Below are 11,759 nucleotides of genomic sequence, written 5' to 3' on the forward strand. Positions count from 1 at the left end.
TTTTTTTTTTTTTTTTTGGATTTTTATTGATTTTAAAAATATATTTATCTGAAATGTACAGACTTTTATTGCCTGAATAAAATTTTAAACACGGGAAAAACAGAAAATCGTATCAAGTATTTTCAGCCTGGTTTCTTGTGCAAATTGGTATATGTGAAATAAGACAAAACTAACTTTTCAGCAAGAAATATGGGCTTATTTTAAGTCAATACCTCATTAATATTGACAAAAAAAGGTACTAGCAATAAGTGAAATAATCTGCTAGTTTAACAAGATATTATCCCAGATTGTAAATTAAAACATCTTCTTTAAATAGCTGGCACAATTTCATCGATGTTAAGGAATTATTTACTTAAAATAAGCTCATATTTCTTACTTAAAAGTTAGTTTTGTCCTATCTCAAGCATACTAAGATATTTGCACCAGAAACTAAACAAAAATACTTGGTAAGATTTTCTACTTTTGCAGTGAACAAACTGCCTGCATGTGTTGTGTGTGTGCACAAAAATATGGATAAAAATAAATAAATGGTTTAGATTATCAAAGCTCTAGTAGTTTATATTTTAAAATATGTTATTGTCATGATGTCAGGGTATTTTTACTCATAGTTATACCCAGAAAATCACACTGGACCTTGACGTAGAACCAGTTGTACAGTAGGCAAATTAAGGCAGATTCAGAAAATACTGACATGGAAATTATAATTAATGTCACTAATTAACAAGTTAAAGCAGTATTTGATATTACTGGGTTAGTAATGTGACTTTCAGGAGCTACAATTGCTAAAAAAATACATATAGATATATAATCACTGAATTATATTCAATCACTTAGCTGATTGAATATAACCTTTAAACGGGTTGAGTGGCAGGTGTTGCCTGGATCGCTTTTATTACACGAGCAGAAAAGTAACATTAATGTTTTGCCGCTTTTAAACGTTTTGAAATACGAGAGGAATGGTTTTTACAAAATCCTCTGGTGGAGGTTTGCCGCAGTGAAATGATTTCTCGTTCACTTTTGCTCATCATTTGCATGCGGCAGACGAAAGTTCCTTATTGCATCAAATTCTTCTGTTGTTTTCTTTCTTTCTTTCCTTCTGAATTTTTTTCAGTCAACAATCTGACATTGCAACTTTTTGGTGCATGCTTAGCAGTGCACATTGTCATTCTTTGCATAAACAATTTCAATCAAATACAACTAAATTATCAACAGAGCACATGATGGCTAAAACGTGCTTCATTTCTTTCTGTTTGTGATGAGCGGGAGAGTAATTATAAGTGGTGAGTCAACCATGTAGCACATCTAAAAGGAGTGGGTCGCTCTGATATATACTGAGTGTATTTGCTGGGAACTTACAGGTAAGGTGCGACTCCCGTGCAGAGCGTTGATGGCGGCCTGGGCTTCTGCGTTGCTCTGGAACTTTACAAACGCACACCCTGCACGAAACGACACACCGGTGAACACAAACTCACACACACGCACGCATAAGGATCGCAAAACTGCTTCCCTTTAAAAATACATTAGGAGCCGTCTTACATCCAGCGCTCCATCAGTAACCGTGGCGTCGTTAAACACGGTCTGCAGAACATTCATTGCTTCATCAATCATAACCCCGTAAACCACCTAACGCATCATTAGCCATGACCCATAAAACCTATAGGCTCATTAGTCATGCCTCATGCAACAAACGGAGAAAAACCTAGCATCTGTGTCGGAGCTGTCGCCGGACTTTGATTTACACGGCAAATATCATTAGCATTGTTGTTAGTGACAATAGTAATTTATACCAAGAGGAAGGTAATGTGCCTCAGGGGTTACAAACAGTTGAACAAAGTCAATACCACTTCCACATTCCTGGCCCAGAGGCCGGTCTGAATAACCTGGAGTTAAACACACATTTTGTTAGAAAGTCGCTGGAAATTTTGTTGCTTACATCCTACATTTACAAACATCAATCTTTCAATTTGACTCTCATGTAGTTAAACTCTCTCCGAACCAAAGAGAAAATTCGACTGATTTGAGCAGAAACACAACTACTCTGCAGACTCAATGGTCCCCCTGGTAAGGATATAAAAGCCATAGAAGTTAATAACTAGTTATGTGAACTCGGTGAACTTTTTCCTCCTGGACTGCAAAAACACAAAATCTTACCAAGTAATTTTGTCTAGTTTCATGAAACAAGACAAAACTAATTTACAAGCAACATTTCAGCAAGATGTAGCAGCTTGTTTCAAGTCAATAATTCCTGAATACTGATTAAAATACTACTTCTACTGTCAGACAATTTTCACTTACAACATGAGGAAAAACGTCTTGTTTTCTACGTTTTTTAAGATAACCACGGATCAAAATGTTTAATTATTGCTGTGGTTGCTGAAATTTTATTATCTGAATATTGTCAATATGATGTGACACAAAGGTCAGTTTCACATAATTAAAGAACCGGAAATTTAACCCCAATAAAAAATAGAAGTTATTGATTCCTATTATAAGGATTCACAATTTGATCAAGCTGAAAAAGATCAGTATAAATTAAAAAGTTTTATTTACCTTTATTTATTAGAGGTGCCACTGATTGAAGGACCAGTAATTTTGTTAAAAATAAATATTTTGTAGCACTGCGTAACTCTAAGGCGGCATGGCGACGTCATGAGTTTGACAAAAATATTGATCACAATACTTTTTTCGGTGTTTATCACAGTAACAAAAATAGGAATATACACAGTTTATTAACATCTGGTTTTACAAAACGGTGCTACAAAAGGGTGAACGAGTGCAAATATAAATATTTAGTATCATTGAACACAACAGTTCCTAATTTGGCGTACATCTGTATAAATAAAAACAACTGGATTATTCATTTTATCCTTAAATGTTCATTTGTCAGACTGAACGAACTGAGGAAGTATTGCTGAGACAAACCAATGCTCCATTTTCCTGCAGAAATCTTGTCAGACGTGTAAAACTTGTTTTTTTAAAAGTTCATGAAGAGACAGAGAGAGCATTTCAACTTATTATATTTAAAGCAAAGCATATTAGATTGAAGTGTCTTTATTTCTAAGTGTCCCGTTTGGTTTTCAATGTTGCAGTTACCTTTGCTGGTCCCATCAGGCCCACGCAGCACCGTGCACTCCTCTATGCTGCCGAACGGCTCGAACATTTTCCTGACATCAGCATCCGTCTGCTGTTTTCCCAGCATGCCCACAAACAGCTTCCTGTCTTCTGAGGGGAAGGAGGTCGCCAAGATTGGAGGGGACGAAGCAGGAAGGCGCATGTGGGATTAAGAAGAGAGGAGAAGATGTTTTATGAGATTATTACAAGATACATAAATGGAAAAAGCAGAACCGAGGACGCAATGCCCCAGATCGCCACCAGAGTGCAGTAACGAGAGCAGCTCGGCAAACAAACAGCATCTGGCCATGACTCAAATGTTTGTCACCCACTGAGAAGCGGCTCCGTCTGTCTCTGAAGGATCAAACCAGAAATGTATCTGAATGTTGGAGTCCGTCCACAGCAAATCGCCACGTTTTTTTTGTTTTTTTACATTCCTCCACATTATTCTCCTGCACACTGAGACATTAGGAGAGCTCCAGATACAATCAGTCACACGGAGCTGATGTCAGTGTCTGTCGCTCATTTACATACAGCTTTAAATGTCAGCGAGGCTGCAGATGAAAATGTGGTTTGATTAGAAACACCTGCCTGCGTGGAGCTTTGGGTGGGAAGAGTTTAAATGCCAGATAATGAGGCTTACCAGATTTTTTTTTTCAAACCTCAGTCAGATAATCAATGTAAGAAGACAAATACGTGGTGAAATTCATGTTTTCTATTAAGCGCTAGTTTTAAATTTGGCAGTTTTGGAGTTTGGGGGCTTCCCACTGCTTCATTATTGCCAATTGTCTTAATTAGAAAATAATATCAAGTGTTACGTTAAATAAAGCAAATGTGTCTCCATTAAGCTAAAATGCATGATAATTAAACAGCCTGCTGATACTAATCTACTAAAACAGTGTGCTCCCTCGTCTAAAAAGATTAAGATGATGTGTTAAATGTAAACACAAGAATGAAAGCAATGATCTTAAAATGATCCATTGCAGTAAATAATTATATTGCTCTGGTTAGATTGCATAAGTTCATCATATTGATGGGAACTGCCTTTATTTGGCAATTTATACATACAAAAATAACACCAGTGTACAAGTTTCAACTATTGTCAACGATCAAAGCGAAGATAGTTTAACTTCAGCTTAGAGTGAGAGTAAAGAAAGCTAAAGCTTAACTTGACTTTATGGAATGTCGTGTAATAAAAACAGAAACAAAGTCGTATGCAAACAAAATAAGCTTAACAGAAAAGCAAAACAAAAGATCACAAATTACAGTTTTATGGTCAGATGAGACAAAATATACAGAAGTATATTTGGAGGATACAAGGTTAGACTTTCAAAACGTAAAAACACCGTAAACTGTCAAGCCTGGTGGTGGCAGCATTATGCTGTGGTCCTGTTTTTGTTTGTTTGTTTGTTTTTTGTTTTTTTTGTGGGGGTGCGGGGGGAGGTTCTGCCAGTGCAACTGGTGCATTGCACAAAGTGGATGGGATTATAAGACACTGACTGGAGTGGTGCTAACCACAAACCTAAAACTATGGACTTTATGCTCAAAAACGAATCAGTGAAACAACAAACATTTCTGTTAATAGAAATGATCAAATATCCAGCCAGAATTATGAATCCCTGGGACATTGTTATTCTGGTTGTCTAATTGTTCATTATTCTTACTTCATTAGTTAAAGGTTTCTGGTATTTGTCAATGGTTATTTGCATACAGTAAGTATAATTTTGATCCTGTATGGATCTTGTGAAAAATTCAAAGGAATTTTACACTTTTGGAGCCAAATCTGGTTTTAAAAGTTCATTAAAGTAGCAGGTTGTAACATCAGTCTGCCTCCAACAAAAACTGTTCAAATGAAGCATTAAAAGCCCAAAATTATTTTGACATTTATAATATTTCAGCCAGACTGCCACACAAAAATAATCTAACCTTTGGAATCATAAATGCTTTTCTTTAGATTCAAAACAAGGAAGGGTCTCTGAATATTTTACACCATACATTGTTATGGATTAAAGAGTTGAATCAAAGATGCATTGAAACAGGCAGAACCATATTATTTCTTAAAAAGTGAAGAAGGTTTAAGTGAAAAAAAAAAAGATGCAAGTTCAGAAAAGCTGCTGTGCCATGACTTCTGCTGACCACTGAGGAGAACGAGCGTCTCGCACGTTTTCAGCAAAGAGGTCAAAAGCCAGCATCTGTGATGTTATGGGCTACTTTACAAAACTTGGCACCTTCAACTTGCACATCTGTGAAGGCCTCATTAACCCGCTGAGATCAGAAGGAACATGTGTGCATATATATCACTCTGAGACCTGGAGCGACTGCTGCACGCCTTTCTGAGGAGCAACCGTCACAACACGACCATGTTGCTCCTTCACTGAACAATACTGACGAAAAGACTTTAAAAGAAATGTTTAAGATGTTAAATAGATCTTATTTAACATCTAGATTAGCATTAATCAACATTGCTCATATTGGGAGTGAAATTCAACATCTCTGCATTTAAAGCACATCAAAGTCATCTCCGACAGAACGAGCCTGATGCGCAAACATAGCGACACTTTCAAGATATAAGACCTGCAACTCAAACTGTGAGCTGACATTCATGCTAAATTGTTGCCACTTCTTAATACAAAAATGTGCTGATTGTACAAACTGAACTCTGAGTTCCCTTAAATCTAGACCAGCAACTGTCAAGAGATGCTTTTAAACCGTAATAAACGAAACACTAACCAACACTTTGATGTGTAACGACAGCATTTAGCAAAATGTAAAGTTTCAATTGTTGATTTTTGTGTTTTTATGATGTAAAGCACTTTGAACTGCCTTGTTGCTGAAACACAAATGACTGAGTTGATTGATTGACGTAAATACATGCATTTCTTACATGTTTTCCTGGACTTAACTGGTCTTTAAATTAGGTTTTAATTTGATGCTCCACTGCAGAATTTGATAAAACTTTGTTTGCTGTGAGTGAAATGAACTGAACTGGTTTGATAATATATGTTACTTCTGATAATATGATTTTTGTAAAGTTAAAAATGAGGTCCAGATAAATAAGAATCGTGAAGTAAAAAAACAACAACTAAAAACGATTTATTTAGGTGTAAAACAAATATCAGAAATGAAAAATAATGTGGCTGTATTATTTTTTTCTAACTGGGGATGCAGAGTTAAGAGTTAACCACAATTTTATAACTCACGAATCTTATAATTCAAGACGCTTACAGTAACTTAAAGGCGCTGCGGGAATCTCACCACTGCAGTGAACCCCTTTGAAAACCTCCTGGTTATTCCACCTAATACTGATTTCTGAACTGAGTTAAAACATTAGTATTGTTGCTTCTAAATGAATATGAGCTTGTTCTTTTTTTTAATTATTCGATCTTTTTAGATTTTCTGCTAATAAATACAAAATTTTTGCTTGGAATTTCAGAGACATGTTATCAGTAGTTCATAGAATAAAAGAACAAAGTTAATTTTACTTAAACATAAACCTATAAAGAGTAAAATCAGAGAAACTGATCATTTTGCACTGGTCTTTTCATTTGTATATCTGATTTTTGCTGTGCAATAATATATTTTGTCCATGTTTAACCTGCTAACTGACTTGCTAATGTTTGTATTTTTAGGCGATGGGTTTCTGAGTGGGAATAGGTAACCCTTACCCCCTCTGCTCTCGCTGTCCGCCGGCTTCACCTGGATCGGGCGGTTCATCTACAAAGAGAAGCAGAACAGAAACGGGTCAGCATGCAAACAGTTAAATGGAGAAAAACATTTGGAAACAAATGCCATTAACTGTTTTCAGCATGACATTTACTCAAAAACATAAATGACTTTTCTGTCATTTTCACAAAATACAATCCTTAAGTTATTCGTCATGCAAAATAATTACTATTGACGTATATAAAGATGCATGTTTTGTACACTTCTCCTGTATATTTTCTCTTCCCACTTCCCCTTGCAGACCACAGCTGACACAGATATGTGTCATATTACATTTGCAGTGTCATACAGCTCCCTCTTCCTCTCCCCGCCCCTCTCTTTCTCTCTCTCTCTCTCTCAGAATCTGCTCTAATCCTGCCGTGGACCCCACACAAAAAGAAAAAAAAAAAAACAGGAAAAGCACACACCCACGCGGGATTGGGGAAGTGATAAGATTAAGAACACTCGCCAGCTAATCTGGATTAAAGGAGCACACAGCAGCAGAACACAGAGAGTTTCTGAGCCCGACGGAGAGGCAGAGATGGATGGAAAGATAGCCGTTAAAACAAATAAGAGGAAACGAGGAGACCACCCAACATTGACATGAATTAGCTAACCTTTTCATAATTCATTAAGAGCCAAGCTGCTGAAATGCCATTTCTCCTTCACCTCTCTATTGTCCCATTTAACTAAAGCTCTGTGTGAAATTGTGCACACGTCAGTCCCTTTACAAGCTTGCCCTTCAAATGTATGGAGCATGAAAACGGTGAAAAGAGGTAGTGAATGAAACTAAGACAAAGAATGAACAAGAAAGGGCAGAAAGGGGAGAAGGGCGGGATTGGGAGGGATTGAAGGGAACAGAAAGGAGCATATGGAGCAAAGGAGGCCGGTGGGGGAGGTGCAAGCGAAGAAGGAGGGACAAGTCGAGGTGAGAGCAACAGAGTGACACTCTGTTAACCGTGGCTTAATGAAGGTCTTAATTATGGGGCTGGTGACATTTCAGCCAGTCACTGATCCCATGCCACCGATTGATCTGCTGTGATCGGTCACCGGGAGATGATATCGATCTGTTCAGCAGTCGCGATCCCGCCAGTAGGACCCGCATGAACAAACATCTCTGAGCTGCTGCCCCGCTGACCCCAGTCGACCGAAACACCAGCAGAGCTCTCCTGCATCTCCGTCATCAAGAACGTCCAATTGATCACACCAATTAATGGGATGATGGAGGGGGGTGAGAGACGTCTTCAAATGAGTCAGACGAATGGAGGTTCGCTCCTGTACTCTCTGATTTCTGGTTAAAATTATTAGCAAAGTGCTGTTTGGTGTATCACTTGGTAGAATGAGAGGGTTCTCCACTGTTTACCACTGGAAAAAAAGTCACTCGTTATTCAGCCTGCACACCTACAACACACATTTACTGCATTTGCTTCTACATTTGTTCATTTAAAAATTTGATTCATTGTTTTAAACCTATTCTTTTGGCTTACATGGTTTTTAGATGAAGAGAAGCTTTAGAAAAGCAGTTGAATTTCTGTGTTTTTATGTATTGATTATTTACTTATTCATTTATAATCAGTCATATTGAATCACTTACATCACTCTTAGGTGTATATATATATAAAAAAAAAAATCCCTTCTCACCCTCCGCGGGTGGTCTCTCTCTCTTTCATCCTCTGAGCTCGGGTCCTCTACCAGAGGCCTGGGAGCTTGAGGGTTCTGCGCAGTATCTTGGCTGTGCCTAGAACTGCACATTTCTGGACTGAGATGTCTGATGTTGTTCCTGGGATCTGTTTGAGCCACTGCTCCAGTTTGGGGGTGACTGCCCCGAGGGCCCCGATGACCACAGGCACCACTGTGGTCTTCACCTTCCAGGCCTTCTCCAGTTCCTCTCTGAGGCCCTGGTATTTCTCCAGTTTCTCCTTTTCCTGATGTTGTGGTCACTTGGTATTGCTACATCCACCACAACGGCTTTCCTCTGTTCTTTATCCACCACCACAATGTCCGGTTGGTTCGCCATTACCATCTTGTCTGTCTGGATCTGGAAGTCCCACAGGATCTTAGCTCGGTCATTCTCCACCACCTTTGGGGGTGTTCCCCACTTTGACCTCGGGGCTTCCAGTCCATATTCGGCACAGATGTTCCTGTACACTATGCCTGCCACTTGGTTATGTCGTTCCATGTATGCTTTCCCTGCCAGCATCTTGCACCCTGCTGTTATGTGCTGGACTGTCTCAGAGGCCTCCTTGCACAACATACACCTTGGGTCTTGTCTGGTGTGGTAGATCTGAGCCTCTATTGCTCTGGTGTTTAGAGCAATATATATATATAAAATACATATATGTCTTATATATGTATTATTAATATTTAACATCTTGGATGGAGTAGCTTGTCAGCAATTCCCCCTTGGGGATCAATGAAGCACATTCTATTCTATTAGCATTTCTCTTATAGTTTGTCAGAACAACAAGTGCAGATTCAGTTTAAGCTGTGAAATTTTTTGCTCTTGTCCTAAAACACAATTTTGTAATTTCCTGTTCAATGCCAACACAGTGCTTTTGTTAGCTTGGACTAAACAGAATCTGTCAGACTATTAAAAAAATAGATTATATTTTTTTCCCCATCTCTGTTAGATAAACAGATGTTATCTGTAGAATTAGGGTGCAATAGAGAATCTGATTTTAGTTGTGTTATTCTTATTTCCATCCTAAACAGCTACTTTTCATTTTAATTGAGCAGCTAGCTGTGCTGCAATGCTAACACATTAGCATGTTTGTAATCACAGGCTGTAGGAAAAAAAAGTCCTCATTTGTATTCATCTTTATTAAACACACAGTTTTCTATTTTTTATGATCTTTGGAAACAACAAGTGGGAGATTCTACGTCTGCTGTGTTATTCTCATTACAGAAACTTTTTGTTATACAGCTAGCTAACACGCTAGCATGTTTGTAAACTGGAATAATTAGATTGTGGGAAAAACAATAATCTTATTTTATCTATTATGTTAAAAATATTTTTTATGGAGGTTGAAAACTTGGATAAATATTTACCTTCAGTCTGTATTCTTAGGAAACTATAAACAGAGATTTAGTCTTTGCTCTGTTTTTTTTTCTAAATTGCTACTTTTTTGTCATCCTGTAGCAGCTAGCTATGCAGCAGTACCAGCTTGTATATGACCTGAAACACACAGATTGTTAATTTAAAAATATGTGTAGTTATTTTTAAACCCATCCACTATTTATCTTTAACTATAGTCCTTTTTTTAGGATAACTGTGAATTCAGTTTCAGTTTTGCTAGTTTTATTACTGTCAAAAACTGTGCACTGGTCACATAATTAAGGGGTCATTTTGTATCTGCTTAACATATCTTTATCATTTATAATATTTGAGACAAATAGTTTCAGCTGTGTTGTTTTTATTTCTGTACTGAAGTGCTATTTCTGTAGAAACAAGCTGTGCTCCAACACTGATGCTAATTCTGCTGTTGCTTGCGTTAGCATCTGTGTTTCTGTTTCTAATAATGAATGTATTTACTGAATTCATTTGCTAAATCCTTCAGCCACCACAAGGGGGGACTGCACCCATGATTGCTCCCTAATTTTAATAATCTAATGTTTGAAAGAAACTGTCTTAATCTGAAACAAAGATTCTAACAAACACAACTTCACATTGAGGTAGATGTTCTAACCTTATGACTTTAGTTTATATGACAACTTTGATTGATGCAATGGAAAATAAAACATCCCTCATCCAATATTTTACCGCAGGCTGCCAAACAGCAAAGGCAGCGGTGGCGCTGATAAGGAGAGGAGCAGCAGATGGCTCAGGAGATTGGAATTAGAATATACAAGAGGGAAAACAGGGAGAAGTGGAGGCCATAAAGGCTGCACCACTTCAGATCAGCACAGCAAATAGGGTTACCCTGAGCAACATGGGGAAGAGATGCATGGAAAGGAAAAAAAAATAAGAAAAACAAAAACGAGAAGGACAAAAGGTGCCTCCAGGTCAAGAGATGGTGGGATTAGATGTTTAAGGGTGAAGAAAAGGGAGGGGGAAAAATGAAAGACATACATTAAAAGAAAAATGAAGAGATGATGGAGGGAGCGCTGATGCCTGTTGAATGCTGGCGCTGCCTTGAGAGCAGATGCAGGAGCAGGGAGGAAAAAATATCTCTCTCTAAGCCTGAACCGCTAACACACACTTTACAGTAATTTGCTCTCTCCCTCCTCCTCCTCCTGTTGCTCCCATCCCCTCCCCTCGGCTTGTTTACAAAAACAGTGCCATACTGAGCACACAGGCAACACAGAAGCAAAATAATAATAATAAAAAAAACCTGATCAAAAACTCCATTATACAAGTGTGTTTTCGCCACTTGATTTTTTTTTCTTCACACCGTCTCCAAACATTACATGCGATCATCCTCCAACCGAACAAACAGTTTCTGCTCAAATACACGCAGCTCGCCTCGCATGATGTATCTGGGGGATTTGACGTGGATTACGACATATTAAATTCATGGATTATCCAATCAAATCATAGCGATGATTACCAGCATGACCACCACACCCATGCAATCCACGGTGACAAACACAAAGGTGCGGCAATCTCTGTTTTCTCACATAAATGGGTTTCAGACAGAAGTGGAGTCGAGCAACAATGACATTTTTCTCACCCTGCTGATCATTACCTGTGTTTTTTTTTTCTTTTTGCTTCTACAACACATTTCTGACGTCTGTTTCCTCTCCTGTTCCAACCCATTTTGTTTGTCTACCCTGAAAAGCGGCTGCTCTGAATGGTAAATAAATCAGCAGAGCGCATCACCCCTGCTCTTTCAAGAACATTTCAGCGGGGAAGCTGAGCTGGGTGGGGCGTGTAGAAAGAGAGAGAGAGAAAAAAAAAAGAGAGAGAGAGAGAAGGGAAGGGGGGTTTACAAAGACAATTTTCCTGT

At 38.2% G+C, this 11,759-nt stretch overlaps 1 protein-coding gene across 4 annotated transcripts in view; it reads right to left on the minus strand.

The window, feature by feature from the left end:
• Window positions 1–7,041, minus strand: part of LOC103144463 (CUGBP Elav-like family member 3) — a 17,462-nt gene extending 10,421 nt beyond the window's left edge. Inside the window, exons 1-4 of one of the 4 annotated variants that reach the window (XM_007561469.2) lie at window positions 7,015–7,041; window positions 6,777–6,825; window positions 3,094–3,219; window positions 1,357–1,436 (exon numbers count right to left, since the gene is read on the minus strand). In XM_007561469.2, the coding sequence (XP_007561531.2) occupies window positions 1,357–1,436; window positions 3,094–3,219; window positions 6,777–6,825; window positions 7,015–7,026 (267 nt within the window). In that variant the 5' untranslated portion in view covers window positions 7,027–7,041. Of the gene's footprint in view, window positions 1–1,356; window positions 1,437–3,093; window positions 3,223–3,443; window positions 3,660–6,776; window positions 6,826–7,014 lie in introns of those variants that run through there. The other 3 variants (XM_007561468.2, XM_007561470.2, XM_016676118.1) reach the window with 3 other exon arrangements.
• Window positions 7,042–11,759: the final 4,718 nt, after the last annotated feature.

The sequence above is a fragment of the Poecilia formosa genome, unplaced genomic scaffold (genome assembly GCF_000485575.1).
Source record: "Poecilia formosa unplaced genomic scaffold, Poecilia_formosa-5.1.2 Scaffold127, whole genome shotgun sequence".
NCBI lineage: Eukaryota > Metazoa > Chordata > Actinopteri > Cyprinodontiformes > Poeciliidae > Poecilia > Poecilia formosa.